Source organism: Acomys minous (genome assembly GCF_964271855.1).
Source record: "Acomys minous genome assembly, chromosome: 2".
NCBI lineage: Eukaryota > Metazoa > Chordata > Mammalia > Rodentia > Muridae > Acomys > Acomys minous.
Genome location: NC_140484.1, coordinates 118,099,678 through 118,119,702, shown reverse-complemented (window position 1 = coordinate 118,119,702; position 20,025 = coordinate 118,099,678). Strand labels below are relative to the sequence as shown.

Sequence of the window (20,025 nt, the reverse complement as noted above, 5' to 3'; positions counted from 1 at the left end):
CAGCCGCCGGCCCGGATTCCAGCGGCTTCCCCTGAGGCCGGTCCCCATTCCGCTTTGACGCAGCCGCCGGCCCGGATTCCAGCGGCTTCCCCTGAGGCCGGTCCCCATTCCGCTTTGACGCAGCCGCCGGCCCCAACCCCAGCGGCCCCCGCTGGGGCGGGTCTCTACCCCGCCATTGTACGCGCCCCCCCCAAGGTCTTGCCACCGGATGAGGGACCCCTCCTGGATCTCCTGACTGAAGAACCACCCCCTTATCGGGCCCCAGGCCCAGCCTCACCGGCCGGACTTCAGGCTCCCTCGGCTCCTCCCTTGCCGGGGCCACCTGAAGATATTGCGCCGCCGCCCGAGCGCTCCGGACCCGCGCCTCGCCCTGACGATAGTGCTCCCGCCGCAGCAACCGAGGCCTCACCAATGGCCGGCCGACTCCGCAGCCGGCGCGAGGTTCCACCCCAGACCTCTCAGGCCTTCCCCCTTCGGGCTGGCACGGGTGGCCAGATACAATATTGGCCGTTTTCCGCCTCAGATCTTTATAACTGGAAAAATAATAACCCTCCTTTTTCTAAGGACCCCTCCCGACTAACCTCTCTAATTGAGTCCATTCTAGTTACCCATCAACCCACTTGGGATGATTGTCAACAGCTCCTACAGACGCTCCTCACCTCCGAAGAAAAGCAGCGCGTCCTTCTGGAGGCACGCAAGAGCGTCCCAGGAGCTAATGGGCGGCCTACTCAGCTGCCCAACGAAATTGACAGTGCTTTCCCCTTGGAACGACCAGACTGGGACTTCAACACTGAGGAAGGTAGGGCCCACCTATGTCTTTATCGTCAGCTGCTCATAGCGGGTCTCCAAAAAGCCGCCAGGCGGCCCACCAATTTGGCCCAGGTTAAGATGGTTACTCAGAAAGCAGATGAGACGCCGTCAGCTTTTCTTGAACGTCTGAAAGAGGCCTACAGGGTTTACACTCCATATGACCCTGAGGACCCCCTCCAGGCCACCACCCTAGCAATGTCCTTCGTCTGGCAGGCTGCCCCAGATATCAGACGCAAATTAGAGAGATTGGAGGGACTTAAAGAGAGTACAGTTCAGGATCTTTTAAAGGAGGCAGAGAAAGTTTATAATAAGAGAGAGACGCCGGAAGAGAGAGAAAAAAGGCTTAGAAAAGAGTCCGAAGAAAGGGAAGAGAGATTAAGAAGAGAAGCGGAAGAAAGGGAAAATGCTAGAGATAAAAAGAGACATAGAGAGATGAGTAGACTGTTGGCCACCGTAGTTTCAGGGCGCCAGGATAGTCAGGGCCAGGGAGAACGGAAAAAAACCCCTGTGGATAAGGACCAATGTGCCTATTGTAAGGAGAGAGGTCACTGGGTACGGGACTGTCCCAGGCGTCCCAAAGGGCCCCGTAGAACCCCTCCCTCCGCGGCTCTCCTCAACCTGGAAGACTGAAAAAGTCAGGGTCAGGAGCCTCCCCCTGAACCCCGGCTAACTCTAAATGTGGGGGGGCAACCCGTCACCTTCTTGGTGGATACGGGAGCTCAGCACTCCGTCCTCACCACTGCACCGGGGCCCCTGACAACAAAGACTGCCTGGGTGCAAGGAGCGACTGGCGGGAAGCCTTACCGCTGGACCACCGAGAGGAAAGTACATCTTGCCACTGGTAAGGTCTCACATTCCTTTCTTCACGTCCCGGACTGCCCATATCCCCTCCTGGGAAGAGACTTATTAACCAAACTCAAGGCCCAAATTCACTTCGAAGAAGGGCACACTCGTGTGACAGGACCACAAGGGCGGCCTATTCAGACTTTGGTATTAAATTTAGAGGATGAATACAGATTGTATGAGACTGACCCCCCTGGGAGCGATACCCCTAGCCCAGACTGGCAAGCCCTGTATCCATCATCATGGGCCGAAACTGGGGGAATGGGCCTAGCTCACCAACAGCCCCCCATATTAGTACACCTTAAGGCTTCTGCCACCCCAGTCTCTATCCGGCAGTACCCTATGTCACAGGAAGCCTACCGGGGAATACGGCCTCATATTCGGAGACTCCTGGACCAAGGCATACTGACTCCTTGTCAGTCTCCTTGGAACACCCCCTTGCTTCCTGTTAAAAAGCCCGGAACGGGAGATTATCGGCCGGTCCAAGACTTAAGAAAAGTCAACAAACGAGTTAAGGACATACATCCTACTGTCCCCAACCCTTACAACCTATTGACGGGGCTATCCCCAGACCATGTCTGGTACACTGTGCTGGACTTAAAAGATGCTTTCTTCTGCCTAAGACTGCATCCCTCCAGCCAGCCTCTCTTTGCATTCGAATGGAAGGACCCCGACTTGGGGATTTCGGGGCAACTAACATGGACACGGCTGCCCCAGGGATTTAAAAATAGCCCCACCCTGTTCGATGAGGCCTTGCACCGTGATTTGGCCGACTTCAGGGTACGATACCCAGACCTCATATTGCTCCAATATGTGGACGATCTCCTCCTGGCAGCCCCCTCTAAGGAGAGCTGCCAACGGGGAACCCACGCCCTCCTACAAGTCCTAGGACGGCTGGGGTATCGAGCCTCTTTCAAGAAGGCACAAATTTGCCAGACTGAAGTAACCTACCTAGGTTACTCCATCAAGGATGGACAGAGGTGGCTCACTCCGGCTAGAAAACAAACTGTCCTCCAGATCCCACCACCGCGGTCCCCCCGTCAGCTCAGAGAATTTTTAGGAACAGCGGGCTTTTGCCGCCTCTGGATCCCTGGGTTTGCGGAACTGGCAGCTCCCCTGTACCCCCTTACTAAGCCAGGAACGATGTTTGTCTGGGGGCCCACCCATCAACAGGCCTTCGAGGCTATTAAGACTGCCTTAATCTCAGCCCCCGCACTGGGGCTGCCCGATTTAACCAAGCCCTTTGAGTTGTTCATTGACGAGAAACAAGGCTACGCCAAGAGAATTCTAATTCAGAGACTGGGGCCCTGGAAAAGGCCTATAGCCTACCTCTCTAAGAAACTGGACTCCGTGGCAGCAGGCTGGCCCCCTTGCCTACGGATGGTTGCTACAGCCGCTTTGCTCCTTAAAGACTCTAATAAACTCACCATGGGACAGCCAATTACTATCTTAGCGCCCCATGCCATGGAATCCCTGGTCCGGCAGCCCCCAGACAGATGGCTCTCCAACGCCCGGGTTACACATTACCAGGCCATGCTTTTAGACTCGGACAGAGTCACCTTTGGGCCAACAACCAATCTCAACCCTGCCACGCTGCTCCCTCTCCCAGACGGGCCCAAGGATCATGACTGTCAACAAGTCCTGGCGGAAATCCACGGAACCCGCCCTGACCTCACTGACCAGCCCCTCCCTCACCCAGACTTCGTTTGGTATACGGATGGGAGCAGCTTCCTGGATAACGGGACACGACGGGCCGGAGCGGCTATCACCACCACCGACCAGGTAATATGGGCCAGCCCTCTGCCCCCAGGGACCTCCGCCCAGCGTGCTGAACTGATCGCCCTGACCAAGGCCCTGGAACTGGCAAAAGAAAAAAGGCTAACAGTCTATACAGACAGCCGGTATGCCTTCGCCACAGCCCACGTACATGGAGAAATTTATCGGCGCCGAGGACTCCTCACCTCAGAAGGTAAAGAAATTAAAAATAAGACTGAAATCCTGGCCCTCCTGAAGGCCCTCTTTTTACCCCAGCAGCTCAGCATCATCCATTGCCCGGGCCACCAAAAAGGGGACTCTCCTGAGGCTCGAGGTAATCGGCTGGCTGACGAGACAGCCCGCCAAGCCGCTACAAGACCCCTCGACACTCTCGAGGCGCTCTCCTTACAAGGAGACACCGGAGCGCCAAGACAGCAGGACCGGAATTGGAAATTCACCGACGACGACATACAGAGACTTCAAAAGATGGGCGCGCTTCCTGAAGGCCCTGACCATTGGCGATACCAGGACAAGGTAGTCGTCCCCTCAAAAAAAACTGACTATTTGATTGACTACTTCCACAAGCTCACTCATTTAAGCGCCCAGAAAATGAAGACCCTCCTTGAAAAAGAAGAAACAGACTTTTACCTATTGGAAAAAAAGGAGGCCCTCCAGAGAGCCATTGACAATTGCCGGCCCTGCACGCTGGTCAACACCAACAAGTCCTTAAATTTGTCAGGAACTAGGGTCCGAGGGCACCGGCCAGGGACCCATTGAAAAATTGACTTCACGGAGATCAAACCAGGTATATACGGATACCGGTACCTGCTGGTCTTCGTAGATACTTTTTCAGGATGGACTGAAGCCTTCCCCACCAAACATGAGACGGCCAAGGTGGTTTCCAAGAAGCTTTTAGATGATATTTTCCCTCGCTACGGGATGCCACAGGTAATTGGGTCCGACAACGGACCAGCCTTCGTCTCCCAGGTAAGCCAGCAGGTGGCCAATCTACTGGGGATTAATTGGAAATTACATTGTTCTTATAGACCCCAGAGTTCAGGACAGGTAGAGCGCATGAATAGATCTATTAAGGAGACTTTGACTAAATTAACGCTTGCAGCTGGCACTAAGGACTGGGTGGCCCTGCTACCCCTGGCCCTATACAGGGTCAGAAACACCCCTGGCCCACATGGGCTTACTCCCTTTGAGATTGTCTATGGTTCACATGTTCCGATTGTTCATTTCCTTGACCCAGATATCGGCTCCATCGCTACCAGGCCTTCCCTCCAGGCACACCTAAGAGCCCTCCAAGAGGTGCAAAATAAGGTATGAAAGCCCCTAGCCCGTGCTTATAAAGACCAGCTTGACAAGCCCCTGGCCCCTCACCCATTCCAGGTCGGAGACTACGTCTGGGTCCGACGCCACCGGACCAAAAACCTTGAACCCCGCTGGAAAGGACCTTACGCTGTTCTCCTGACTACCCCGACGGCTCTCAAGGTAGACGGAATTGCCACCTGGATCCACGCAGCCCACGTCAAGGCAGCCAGGAAGACAGACCCAGACAAGACAGCATAAAAGGCTCATCGAACCGACAATCCCCTAAAGATAAGACTTTCCCGAACCTGATTCGCCCCGTGACTCTTACTTTTCTCCTACTATCCCTCCCCTGGACCCCGTCTGCCAGCCCTCATATTCCAGTACAACAAACCTGGGAGGTAACCAATAAAGAAGGAGACACCATCTGGTCGGTCACCGCACTACATCCTCCATGGACTTGGTGGCCAGACCTAACACCAGATATTTATAAGTTGGCAGCTGGGTCACTTACCTGGGACCTTCCCGACCACACTGACCTCTTTAACCCCCCGGCTGAGAGACTATGCATTCCAAATGGGATAGAAAGCTCCTTTGGGTGCTCAGGACAGTTCTACCGGGCTAATCTCCGATCTGCGAAGTTTTACGTTTGTCCGGGACAAGGCCAACCTCGGCAGCTTAGACGCCAATGTGGGGGGGCCCCTGATTTCTTTTGTGCTTCTTGGGGTTGTGAGACTACGGGCGAGGCTTACTAGAACCCTTCCTCCAGCTGGGACCTAATCACGGTAAAAAGGAACAGTACTTATGACAGACCCATGAAAAACGAAAAAAATGAACACAAATACCTTGAGAGCGGATGCGCTCTCGGTAACAGTGGCCCGGAGGGACCCTGTAAGGAAAAATACTGCAACCCCATAGTTATCAGGTTTACAGAAAAAGGAAAACAAGATCGCCGGTGGCTTAAAGAAAACTCCTGGGGATTGCGTTTGTTTACCCAGGAAAAAGACCCTGGACTAATTTTTAGGGTTAAGTTAACCTTGGCCACTGCCCCCACCATGGCAATAGGCCCAAACCCTGTCCTGACTAAGCCACATCAGGCCCAGCCAAGACCCCAGGTGCTACCCCAACCCGCTCCACCGACGACGTCATTTTCGGTAAATCCTAGCACCCCCCCTGCCCTAGATTCACATCCTAACACGAGAAATCAGCTCCTGGACTTGGTAACAGGGGCATACCAGGCCCTAAACTATACTTCCCCGGAAAAGACTAAGAAATGTTAGATGTGTCTCACCTCCCAACCCCCTTACTATGAGGGAGTTGCCCTTATGACCAGCATTACTAACTCCTCTACCCCAGACAATAGATGTCTCTCCAATACCCCTCACCGTCTCACGCTGTCTGAAATATCTGGTAAGGGAACTTGCTTAGGGACCGTCCCCTCATCCCATAAATCTCTGTGCAACACCACTCTGACCAGCACCCCGAAAATTTCGGGAACCAGGTACCTTACTGGCCCAAATGGAACCTACTGGGCCTGTAACACTGGGTTAACCCCATGTGTCACAACATCCGTCCTTAAAATGTCCTCGGACTTCTGTGTATTAGTCCAGCTCTTCCCCAAGATCACATACCATGACCCCTCCGACCTATACCGCCATTTTAAGGGGATCAATCGTTACCCCCGAGAGCCAGTATCCATCACTCTGGCATTGCTACTGGGAGGATTAACAGTCGGGGGAGTTGCGGCAGGGATCGGAACTGGGACTACTGCTCTCACTCAGGTTGCTCATTTTCAGCAACTACAACAGGCCATGAACGCAGATCTTCAAGCATTAAAAGAATCCATTAGTGCATTAGAACAGTCCCTGACCTCCCTTTCCGAGGTAGTGCTCCAAAATCGTAGAGGGTTAGATATTTTATTCCTGAAAAAAGGTGGACTCTGTGCAGCCCTCAAGAAAGAATGTTGTTTTTACGCTGACCATACAGGGGTAGTTAGAGATAGTATGTCCAAGCTGCGAGAGAGACTAAAACAGCGACAGTTGCAATTTAAATCAGGACGAACTTGGTATGAAAACTGGTTTAATAAGGCTCCTTGGTTCACCACTTTAATATCTACCATAACAGGTCCATTGCTAATTATTGTTCTGCTCCTACTTTTTGGGCCTTGCGTCCTTAACAGACTGATGCAATTCATCCGAAACCGAGACCACCTATCGGTTGTACAGGCCTTGGTTCTAACCCAACAATACCAACAGCTCCAACAGGCACAACCAGAGGTCATTGAATGAAAGATTTCATTCAGTTTACAACAAGAGGGGGGAATGTAAGACCCCCTCCCCTGTGCACCCGACATAGCAAGCATAGCAGCAGTAACGCTATCTTGCAAGGCAAGACTAGAATAATAGGTTCCCGGGGTAAGATAAGGCCTGGAGCTCAGAGGAGAAAGATAAAAGCGTGCTTGTCCTTGTCAAACAAGATATTTATGGTCGGCCATCTGGCCCAGGGAGTGGGCAAACTCCCCTGTTCCCATCCGATGGCCGGGCCATAACCTCGCTCCACGTCAAACAAGATATTTATGGATGGCCACCTGGCCCAGAGAACAGATAAACTCCCCTGTTCCCAAAGCCCACCTAATGACCGGACTATAACCTCGCCTCATTTAAATTTACCAATCAGAGCCCTGTAACTATGCTTTTTCGCTTCTGTAACCGAGCTTCCCGCCAAACTCCCTATAAAGGACCCCCTAAAGACTCGCTCGGCGCGCCAGCCTCTCGGGAGACTGAAACGCCCGGGTACCCGTCCCCTTAATAATAAAGCCTCTTGCTTGTTGCAGCCGAAGCCTTGGTCTCGTTGGTTCTTGGTGGGGGTCTCCGCGTTAAGACCGCCGTGTCGGGGGTCTTACACCACCTCCCCAGCAATGAGATTACAAGTGAATGCCAACAGTTCTGGCTCTTTGATATGGGTGAAGGCTTAAATTCCGGGCTTCATACAAGGCAAGCATTTTACCAACTATGGTCTAAGCCCCTCACTTTACTTTTAATTTGCATTTTACCAAGTGCTGACTGGCTCAATACATTCAGCGGCTCTCTGCCTTCAGATTCCTGTCCGTGATGTGCCTGTTTGTGTTGGTAACACACCTTTGGGCTGCAGTTTTAGATATGCCACAGCTATTACAAAGGTTAGAGCACACTGGTGCTGCTTTCTTACTCTACAGATTCTGTTGAGGATTAACTAAATCTTCACTGTCATTTGTGCCTTTCACAGCAACATTTCTTCTCCTCTCCTCCCTTCCCCCTCCCCCACACTGGGTAGCACTACTTACTAGAAAGTCTGTCCTCTCCTCATTGCTCTGCATTGCGACCTGTGTTTGGAGTCTCTGCTCTAGGCCGTCACCTCTGTGGTCAGCACCACAGTCTTACTATTGCTTTAAAGAACAGACTGAGTTCCAGTCTCCGAGCACAGTGAGGATACCCACCCAGGAGGTCTTCTTTGATTATTATTGGCTCTTTTGTGAAAATATGCACACAAAATTTCAAATCAACTAGAAAAGTCTCTCTCTCTCTCTCTCTCTCTCTCTCTCTCTCTCTCTCTCTCTCTCTCTCACACACACACACACACACACACACACACGGGGGGGGGGCGGTGCGGGGAGGGGTGAGAGTAAATGGACATGGCCTTCAAGGACACACCCCTGGAGACTTATATCCCTCAATCAGACCACACCATTCAGTTATGACTCTTGGCCCCCAAATAAGCCCTTACTTGTCCTAGGGCACTGGGGTACTTACTGCAGAATGCAATGGCCTTTGCCAATACCACTCAGTTCTGTTTCTTGTAGTTCAAAAGCAGCACGTGTCATAGTCACTAGGCACTGCCCGATGAGCCAGTACACCCGCCCTTCACGCCCTCCAGTACTTGCACTCAGCCCAGCTGAGTCCTCTGTTGACCACCTTTACATATGGAGGGGGAGATTCCACTCTTTGGGGATCCAGGTAAGCTCTGAGCCTGACAGAGAATACTGAATTCCAGTTATTCCTCTACCACAGGGGGCTACACGAAAGGATTTGTTTGAATTGTTTTGTCTTGAGAAAGGGGGTAGTAAGCAGTACTTTCAGAAATGATAATGTTTAGTCACACAATTAAGGAACTCGCTGAGAATTTAAATGAGATTGCCAGGCAGTACTACACATACCTGCCCCAGGACGCTGAGGCAGGAGGATTGTGACCTTAAGGTCAACCTGTGTTCTATACAGGAAAACTCTACTTTAAACAACAACAACAAACCAAACAACAACAACAACAACAATAACAAAAGGGAGAGAGAACTCTTGTGGAATTTTAATAAAGCAGTATATACTTTTTCAAATGATGTGATGGTTTTAATTGTTCGCAATCTATAACTATAAAGGATGCTTAGTTTTTATATATTAATATTTTCTAGGAACATTTACATAGAGTAGTTCTCAAAATAAAATATATATCTATTGAAATTACTTAATACCAGGTTAATGATACATTTCTAGGAAGCTAATTATTTTATTAAACATATTTGGATTTTTCCCTCCAGAAGTTAAAAAGCATGCACAGTGGATCACGAGGGAAAAGCACTAAGCAAAGCCATAAGCATAGAACTACTAAAACAAGTTTTAAGTTTGAGGAGAGAATATTTTTCAAAATAATTTAAAGCATCAAAAAGCATGATTTTAAAGGAAGAGTTAGTAGCCTGAGGCTGTGGGATGATTTAACATGGATTTTTTACCTTGACAGCGGGAGAATGAAATGGGGGGAAATAACTTAATTCACAAGCAGAGCAAATAACATTTCCAAAGCTCTGTAGGGATCCCAGTCTGGGGTCACACCTCCCTGAATGCAGCTGATTGGCTGTGATCTCCGAAGCTAAGCAGGGCGGGGCCAGCTGGGACGGCATGGGAGGAACCGTCTGGGAGCTCGTATTGGAGTCTATTGCATTTTATGATTTACCCAAACAGAACTTCAGTGACTCTAAGAAAACGGTGACAAGGGATGGAAGTGTACATTCAAGCTTTGTGTGGACCATGGCTGCACAAACACGGAGAAGGAAAAAGCTAACAGTAGCATTCTCCAGTGAGGAAGACATGGGAGTCTGGAAGGAGCTCCTGCCTCATCCACAAGGACACCACTGCAGCCACAGCCCGTAGGTATCTGCTGTGGCTGCGGCAGTGCACGCCTGCCACTTTCCTGCCTATGGCTCAACATGGGGGTGAGGTGACAAACACAGGGACCACATGCTATATTCTGCATATGATTAAAACAACCACTTGTAACTACCTAGCTTATCATTATTTAAAGATAAAAGGAAAGGGCTATTATAAGAAAATTCTCATTGTTTTTATTAGTAAATATATATTTTACACACACACACACACACACACACACACATACACACACACACACACACTTGTGATGTTGTAAGGCTGACAAAGGTGTGAGCAGGCACTTCCACATGATATTGGTAGTTAGGGCATGTGCTTTTGGAGTTAGCAGTAACAGCCAGAGAATGAGCATTTTGGCACTGACAGCTGCACATAATGTAAACACCTACAGGACCTACTGGGTTTTCGAACCCTAATGCTCATAACTGCTATTTCTAGGTATAACCCAATAAGCCTTACTCTCCTATATGTTTCTCAATTTTTGCAATTAACATACATTATCAACAAAACAGAGAAGAAAAAAAGTATTTATAAAGTGATTCAGTATGCTCCTATAATGACTTACATATGACCTTCATAGAGAAATTTCCAGAAGGTTTACACTGTCAAGTTCACAAAAAGTCTGTCCTAATCATAGCCTGTATTTACAAAATAAGATTTCTGTTGCTTTGATATGTGCTGTGTGGCTGCTTAAAATCTACATATATATATGAAAATGTTTTATGACTTAAGCTAAAATACAAAATTATTCAAGTGTATAAAATTCATGTAGATTTCCAGTTATTAAAATTTAAATTTATGACCCAATAGCATTTTTATGTGTGAATTGAGGGCATTGCATTTCTCTCCCAAAATAAACTATAGTCTTAGTTTGACCTGCTTGGGAAACATTAAGACATCTCATTGATTTCTGAGTTATCATTTCTCCATCTCTAGCATTTTAATCTGACCTTTCTCTTAGGTCATCCAGACATCGCTGAAGGTGGACCTCTCCCGCTGTGACCAAAACATGCTCTCCCGTCTCCTGAATTAAGATCTGGACACAGGGATCAGCTTGGTTTAACAGCTTCATGCCTTTCACAAGCTGAGGCATTTCACCTAGATGACAAAATAAAACATTAACAGTCGTAAAGGAACCAGGATCACAGAGAAACCCTGTCTCAAACAACCAAAACAACCAACCAACCAACCAAACAAACAAACAACAAGAACCAGGATGATGGAGGCAGTGGCTGCTGACTGCAGTGTTACAATGAACTAACTAAGCTCCTAGGTCACAGTAGGAATAAGTCACCCTCTTATAATTGACTTGTACAGACAGATGGATGGACAGACAGACAGACAGACAGACAGACAGGATGAGGCCCAAGCAGACTTATACGACTTAACATTTTTTCAACAAATTCTTAGCAGATAAAACCCATCCTCACCATGCCTGTAAATTCACTTCTGTCATCTTATCAGTATCATGTACATTATAGATCCAGAAACATAGCAATAGTGCGTATAAAATTAACAAAGATACACAAAGCAGTTACGATGATACCTGAGAAACTACTTGAACTTCATTTTAAAATAACAATTTGTAAGACAGGCTTGGTGACACAGATCTTCAATCCCAGCTACTCGGGTGCTGAGGCAGGAGAACTGTCCACTTGGAGGTTTGCTGGGGCTACAGAATAAATTCAAGCCAGCCTGAACAATTTAGTGAAACTCTGTCTCAAAGTAAAAGTAGTACCAGGGTTGGCTAGAGGTGTATTTTGGTGGCAGGGTGCTTGTCTGCTGTGCACAAAGCCCTGAGTTCGACTCCCAGGACTGCAAGAAGCAAAAAGATGCAAGGCAAATCTGTTCGTGAGAGCACTTGGTAGAAGAGCGGGCTTCAAGAGCTGCAGTAAGTAGCTACTGTACCCTCTGCGTTCTGTTCTGTGAGCAGGCCCGCTGTATAACTGTTTTGACCCAACAACACACGGAAGAAGAGGGCACAGATGGAGACTGCGTTCTGCATTTGGGGTTTGCTTGGCCACTCCTTCCCGCACAGTCAGCTGTCACTTTCCCCTCCAGGTAGGCCAGAACAAGTCTCTTAATGCTGTGTAAAGAATTTGAGGGCGTTCTTACACAGTACTGCTTAGGTTCCACGTTTCCCCTCACTGTTCTCGGTGTTCAATTTTCAACAAGCAAAAGCACGGGAGGCAGAAAGAAAGGCCCTATGGAAGTTTGTTAATTAAAGGACATGGAGAGATTATAAGAGTGTCAGTGCTCACTTATTTTTGAACTAAAGTTTCTAAAAATAACTAACGCTATTTATAGCGTTAAAATGCCAGCCAAGCATTTTAGAAGTGGATATCATAGAAGAAGCGGACAGATTAATGTTCTCATTGTGTAGACGAGGAAACAGCTGGAAAGAGTGAAAGAAACTGTGTCCAAAGTCAGCAGCAGCTGTGTGGCAGAAGCCGGTTCTGACGCTGGCTGGCCAGCCTTAGAGGCCAGGAGGCTCTGTCCAGCCACACCACAGCCCCATACACCAGAAGGCTGTAGCCACGCTGGAGCACAGGGAATCCTGAGGGATTTCACCCTCTCACTCTCCTCTCAACGTCTTGTGGCTTTCTCTTGCTTACGTGGGGAGGTTTGACATTCAGCGCTGGCGTCACTGTCAGATTCTGAAACCTAGCTTAAAGGACTGCTCCACAGACACTGCTAACACTCCTAACACAGGCGAACGGCAGTGACAGGAAGACAAGGCTTGTCTTCAGTCCTCTGTCAGCGGAGTGACAAAGCCCAGCCTGTACACACTTGTCTCTAGTCCTGCATATTTACGTCTAGCTCTTTTAGCTGAAGGGGACAGTTTAAGATGAGGAGAGAAGAAAGTTTTATAATGAAATTTGAGACTTGGAGTCCACATTGAAATTGAGGATTTGAAAATGTCTCCAGCAGCTGCTCTGGGGCCAAAATCAATAAAAACACTGCACGCGCTAACCTTTTAAAACTTGGAAGGCGATTCTCTCCCCTTATTTTAAAAATCTTACAAATTTGCTCATGACACAGAAATGGACACTAGGGAGTGTAAGGGAAAGAGACAGCAGGAAAAGTAGATATTTATTTTCCACATTTCATCAAGAACTTGGTGTAACTGATAAATGTTCTAAAACAAAGATGATGATTCAGTGCGGGCTGCCTGCGAGGCGCTTCTCCACTGGGCCGCACTGACACTGACATTAACCATTAAACTGGAGACACCTCTGAACGGTTACAGCACAACCTGCCGAACTAAGAGTTTAAGAATAGTGAGCAGTGTTCAGCATCCAGCCTTGCAGGTGACCTCAGCCATCTTGGCCTCCCAATATTCAGCTCCATGGCACTTGGCTCCGAACAGTGACGTTGGACAACACAATCCAGCAGAAGTGGTGTATGCTATTGCCAAAGCCAGCCCTGAACTCAAGTCAGTCACCATGTTCTGCTGCAGGGCACACCAAGTGAAGGGGCATCTGTGGAGACCTGAGGCCTGAACTCAGACCAATACTTAGTCCACATGAGTGACTCTTGGCAGCAGGTGGCTGCAAGCCAGAGAACGTAAGAAATCCACTGGTTGGGGACTCTAAGATTGACTGCCTCCAAATTCCTGACCAAAGGACAAATAAGTGATGTTGTTTCAGACTATTAAATTTTAGAATATCTTGCTATGAAGTATTATTTAATAACTAATACAACTACAAATCACAATTATAGATAGTTTGTATCTGGACCAAGAAACAAAATCCATAGAAGCATGGTTATTTTATTTCTTAATTAAAAAAATATATTGCTAGTGTTTAATAATATATATAAATCATCAACAGAAAAGCCAATGCATCCAGAAACCCTGTTTCAGTTGAGGAGGATTTGTTATTTTTCCTCAAAGGTGAGGTTTAGCATCGCCTCTGAGGTAGAGGTCTGAATCCTGAAATGCAGCACTTATTGACTGTAGGACTTGGGACCAGATAGCTTCCATTTTATTTTAAAATCATAATTGACAATGCCTCCAGAGCCCAGAAGAGGGCGCTGAGCTCCCTGAAGTGGAGCTACCGATGGTTGTGAGGCACCTGCCACGGGTGCTGGGAAATGAACGTGTGTCCTCTGCAAGAAGAGACTATAATCTGAACCAGTGAGCCATCTCTACAGTGCCAGTTTCTTCTATTTTTAGTTTTACAGCTTTCCTAATGTTGGGATCAAACAAATTAGGCTTTGCACCTAATTAACTCCTTTATGCCTTAGTCACCCTCACATGAAGATTAGAATAAAAACAGCACAAGTGGCTGCTGAGGGGATGAGAAATTCGATGCCAAATCTGCAGCTGACTATTAGGATACACACAGGATTAATGAGAATGATGAAAACAGTAATGGTTTGGGGACATTTGTGGGTGTCCATTGAGTTCTGAATAGCTCTGTGTGTAGGGAGCAGACGCTGGCCAGAGGGACCTCTTAACCCAGCCTGGGAAATCCAAGAAGAAAAGTGGGAAAGCAAGTGGGTGTGGCTCTCTGCGACAGAGTGAATGGCAAGGTTCTTTATGAATCCAGTTCATGAGGCTGGTAACTCTTCATGAAAAAGATAAAAGGTCTCAATGTGAAGAGCTGTGTGCAGGAACAACAACGGGTCCACCCGGGGCCTCGCAGGCAGGCTACTGGAGTCTTGCTATAAGAAGGCGGAACCTTTTCGCAGTTATGAGACATGGGACCCACGGAGAGAGGGGTTATGGCCCCAAGGTAGGATGAGTCTAAGACAGGAGACACGTGAGCCTAGAGGGATCCAGGACATGGAGGCAGCATGAAGGAAAGTTTCTCAGACGCTCTATGAATAAAATGAGAAACTGAACAGACAAAAGAGTGAAATATTCAGAAACTGAAATATACAGATGGGCACTTCAGTACTGCAGTCCACGGACACGTGTCTCCAACAAAACCAGCTTACATTTCTTTAAAAATTATAATGAAAATGGTGTGCCTCTTTCATGTTTCCATTTAGATTTTAGAAGCTCAGGGAAAAATGTAATCAATGGCATATGAGGAAATGCACTTTGGCCACTAGGTGGATGGCCGTAAATAATTCTCTTTATTTTTGGACAAAGTAAAGGAAATGAACATCATTTGGAACAGGCTGTGAACAAGAAAGAAGCCAGCACTGGGGAGGATCCTTTCTGTCAGGGAGCGCATGGAGCAGCTCACAGAGGGTGATGCTGTCTTCTATCCTCTGCAGGTGGCACCACCACCACCACCACCACCACCACCACCACCACCACCACCACCACCACACACACACACACACACACACACACACACACACACACACACACAAATGGTGGCACACTTAGACACAAATTTTAAAAATATATAAAAAATAGGAATTAGTAAATATTTGATAGTTTAAGCTCTAATATTTTAATAGAAAATTTCTGAAAGGATGTTTGGAGTACTAGCTTGTGCTACAATATCCAAGCTAAATCAAAGACCAGCAGAACCAGCTTCTGGGCAGTTTCCAAATACTGTTCTCGGGACCCAGGGTTGGCCATGAGCAGTTAAGTCCATGAGCTAAAGGAAGAGAAAAGTGTCTTTGGGTCTCAAACTAAGGGAGAGGAAGGATACACAGATACTGATGTGATGAAGCCATTAAGTCCTTCAGCAGAAAAGTGCCTTTCACACACCTGCTCTATGCTCCCTTAAAGCAAGGTCTGCAGCATTTTTACTGACCATAACTAGAGACCAGGAACAGCTAGGTCACAGGAGACAAACAAATACAATAAAAAGTGGAGGAAGCTGGGTATGGTGGTGCAAGCTTTCAATCTCAGCACTCAGGAGACTAAGGCAGGCAGCTCTCTGAGTGTGAGGCCAGCCTGGTCTATAAAGGAAGTTCCAGGCCAGCCACGACTACATAGAGACCCTGTCTTAAATGCAAGACAAAGCAAGCAGACAAACAAACAAACAAACAAACCATGCCAGTGTCATATGCTTCTAAAACCAGGGCCATCTTACTTGGGTGTTTTGGTTCAACAGCAACTCTCACAATAGGGGTGGCTTCAAAGTTGAGTGGGATAAATGGTGGGCAGGATGGCAGGCTGCACAAAGTTGCAGATTTCAGCACAAAGTCCTGGAGGCCTCCAATTCCTGCAGAGAGAAAAAGACCCATGTGATCAATACAGGCTAAACTTACGTTATGAACTTATGAAACCAACAGCACAGACCTAGCGCATACCTCTTACACTACCAAAGTGAAAAGGAATGGGTTAAGCATGCAGTGTGTGTGTGTGTGTGTGTGTGTGTGTGTGTGTGTGTGTGTGTGTAACCTAGATAATATTACTCCTGTCAAAAATACAGAAATTCTAGGTGAGTGTGGTAGCATACACCTATAGTCCTAGCACTGTAGAAACAGAGGCAAGCAGCTCTTTGTGAGTTCTAGGCCAGCCAGGGCTATATAGTGAGACCCTGTCTCAAATATAAACAAAACCCACAGACATTTTCTGGTTTCTCTATGGTCACATAGACAACTTCAGTTACATCAGGGTTAGTGAAAGCATGTTAACTCTGACAACAGAAATGATCTCTTCTAGGTAGTGTGCACATGTTCATGTGGCTATGTGCATATGTGCTTAGGGAGAGCATGAGTGTGAGTGTGCACATGTGTGTGGAGGCCAGGCAGAGACACCAGACATCTTCTTCAGTTGCTTTCTGCCTTATTTTTTGAAACAGAGTCTCTTGTTGAACTTGAAGTTCACTGACTGGCTAGATTGGCTGGCCAATGAGCCTGGGGTGTGCCCGTCTCTGTCCCTCATGCTGGGGTTACACTGGGGCTCTTCTGTGGGTGCTGGGGACCCAAACTCAGGTACACAGCAGGCACTCTCCAGACTGAGCCTCACTTCTAGATATTTTGCCCAAAACAAATGATTATTTCAAGTTATAGTTTGTAGCCACTTTAAAAAATATACTAATTTAGTGAATATGAACTCTGCTGAAATTAATCATTTTGCTAATATATTTTACATGTGGATAAAGGGAATTTAGAAATCTATAGCATGATGTGAACCCCCTAGCTATTCTGAATCTTACTCCAGTTTTAGAATCCCAGTTCCTTCTCTAGGCTCCTAGAGATGCTGGGTCCAGGAGACTCCGAAGGGTACACAGGGTCTCTGGGTGGATGGGTGTGGAGAGAGATGGATTTTCTGATCTCACATCCAGAGTCAGAGTGGACAGTATTCTAGAACACATTAAGAAACATGCACTAGGGCCTCTTGGGAGCCACTGTGTTGAAATCAAAAGACTGAGAAGGCTAAGTAGGAAGGAGAGGTTACCTGCTTTAGGGAGGGGTAAGAAAGGAGAAAGCATATGAGCTAAGAAGCAACCAAGAAAGCACAGCCAAGCCTGTGTGATCCCCTGACAAGCAGATGTACAGCACTGGCTATACCGTTCAACCTAGTACAGCAGCCAGTCTGGGAGAAGAGACCCGAGGCAGGGGCTGCAGAATGCACTGGAAGGCAGCTTGCAGGGATCTCCTTGTTTAATCACACCCTGACCACAGCCTTTGAGGCCACAACCTGAGCACATTCAGATTCACCATCTCATGAAGCCACCTCCAAGTGTAAGGCACAAAGCCCTCATTCCTCCATGATCTAGCGCACGGTCCCCTCTGTGCACATCGACGCACTCCAGTGAACCCCTTTGGCTGAAGTCATAGCTTCTTAATACTGTAACCGTTGGCCCAGCACTCAGAAGTGTGTCTGGCTGCAGTTTCCTGTTTGTCTCCCTGGTATCGGACCCGTCTGGGGCTGGCAACATCTCCAGCAGGGCTACTGGAAATAGCCTCATCTGCAGCGAGGCCAGGCTTCAGGAAAACCCCATAGTAAACATTCGCTTTCAAAGTTCATCCAGCCTGCTTCGGACAGAGGGACTTCCTTCCTGCATGCAGAGCACACAGTTTCACTGGGAGGACAGATGCCGCTCTTTCCTCCACATGAGGGACTCAGCTGCACAGGGTCAGTGAGTCCCAGCACCAGCTCTCTGACGCGTAGTTACACTGTGCTCTTCCGGCAACCAAACCTACTCTTGCTACTTAGATCTGCCCAGATCTGTTGGCAGGATAAGAAGTCCCTCAAATAGCAACGAGACAATGCTCCAGAATTCATAGCAAGGGAAATGATCCAAAGAGAGTAAGACCCTCGTTACCTGTATTACAGGCTACCAACTTTACTTATTTTAAAATATAATTTAAAGACACAGGAAAAGGACCATTAAGGTTATCTGGGCAACTTGCAGTAGAAGGACTTAAAATCTCTAACTTCTTGATAGGATACAGGGCAACAATGAATGTGCAGGTTGGTTTTTATATTAAATACAGCTTGAAACAAACATTTTGCCTTAAAAATAATGCCATCAAACCCAGTTCTGAAAAAACAAACAAACAAAAAACAACTGAAAACAAAAACCAGCATACACATTCTCTTTTATCCCCACACGGCTACAACTTCCTCTCCCGCCCCGTTTTCTCCTCTTAAGCACACGCCTTTATACTATTGTAACATTTAATAATCTTGATTTTTTTCTTCACTTAACACATGATTTTTTTTCACTTCAATCATTTCAGCCACTATTATAATAATTAGCCCCCACACTCAGGAGGCTGAAGCACAGTTATTATGAATTAGAGTCAGTTTGTGCTATATAGACTTTTTTCTCAAAACAGAAACCCAAACTTCACTACTCCCTTTAACTAGGACTGGTAGGGGAAGAGCACACCCCAAGTAATCATCTCAGAGTCTCTGAATTAGAAAGAGATCCGGTCCATGTGATGGCAGCCATCATTTTTTAGTCTCTAAACTTATTTCCAAGTTTTAAGGGGAAAAAAGGTAAAAATGCCAGAATAAGGAATATGAGATAAAAGCAGTGTATGGGACAGCAAGAATTCCAGCTTGGTTTTGTAACTGACTGAGGTAAATAAGTCTGCACACCAGCCATCCTCAGACAGGATGACGCTGAGTTCTTCAACCGGGCACGGAGGTCCTGGCTAGGCTACACCATTCATATGATACTTTTAAATCAAACATTAATATTTCATATGTTAGCAGGCCCTTTCCCCCAGGCTATCGCTAATATCCCCTTTAAGAAGTAGCTGGGACATAAACAACACACAGACATTCATAAAAAGACCTGTTGGCAATATTTTACAGACTGAGAAGTGGGCTGTCTGTCTGTCCCATGGGTTGACTCAAGCTGGCATGAGGTTGCCCTACAGGCAGGAAGGTGGTAAAGTGCCTGTCAGCTGTCTGTACAGAAAACATCTTAAGGTCAGCTTTGGTTGTACTCCTTGCTGGCTAATGGAAAAGCATTACTGGGATTAAGATTCATCATGAAGTAGGTTAACACCCTGGCTAGAGGACAGAGGCTCCCTAACGTTTAGCATCACCGCAGCCAGAGACCCCCAGCCTGCGGTGCCCAAGCTGGCTGTGCAGGGTCCATGAACTCCATCACAGTCCGGAGAAGCCCATGTGGACAGGCTGGTGCTGCACAGAGCCACTTTGGAAGGAACATGGGCACTTCTCTATTGTTAAGTACAGATGCCTTAGGATGCGAAGGCTACAGTCTTCCCCACGCCCGATGTCATTAGGTGCCTATGGAGCCCAATTCATCTGTCCCCAGGTTACGCTCCGGTTCTACTTTCCTGTCGCTCAGACTCAGCAGTGTGATTCAGCAGCAAAGAGTGCTTTACAGCCTTCGTCATGAAGATGGGGAGCTGGGAAAGGGGAGTCCAGAGACACAGACATGCCTCTCCGAGCCTGCTTGGCCAGCATCACCAAGGTTGGCGGGTACAGGCTAGCCAAGGTGTGCGGAAGACTGGTTGGCCTGTTAGGTATGCTAAGCAGGCCCACGAAATCAAAAGCCCGTCAGCTTCCTGGTGTTATGGGTGGCCCTAGAGGAAAGTTTTACAACAATGACATCATTGTGCCTTTACTTTTTCTTCTCGTAGGAACAAAAAGCTAAAAATAGCTCTTATGCAGCTTACACTAAGAACTGGAAGCTCTTTCCTCAGAAGAGGACAATGAAAAAAAATAAAACCTAACACTTTAAAGAATTAGACACTTTTAATTTTGTTG

At 47.5% G+C, this 20,025-nt stretch overlaps 1 protein-coding gene across 1 annotated transcript in view; it reads right to left on the bottom strand.

The window, feature by feature from the left end:
- EFL1 (elongation factor like GTPase 1) overlaps positions 1–20,025 on the bottom strand; it is a 137,064-nt gene that overhangs the window by 20,873 nt on the left and 96,166 nt on the right. The window contains exons 16-17 of the mRNA XM_084756375.1: positions 15,917–16,048; positions 10,865–11,012 (exon numbers count right to left, since the gene is read on the bottom strand). Of these exons, the coding sequence (XP_084612501.1) occupies positions 10,865–11,012; positions 15,917–16,048 (280 nt within the window). The remainder of the gene's footprint in view (positions 1–10,864; positions 11,013–15,916; positions 16,049–20,025) is intronic.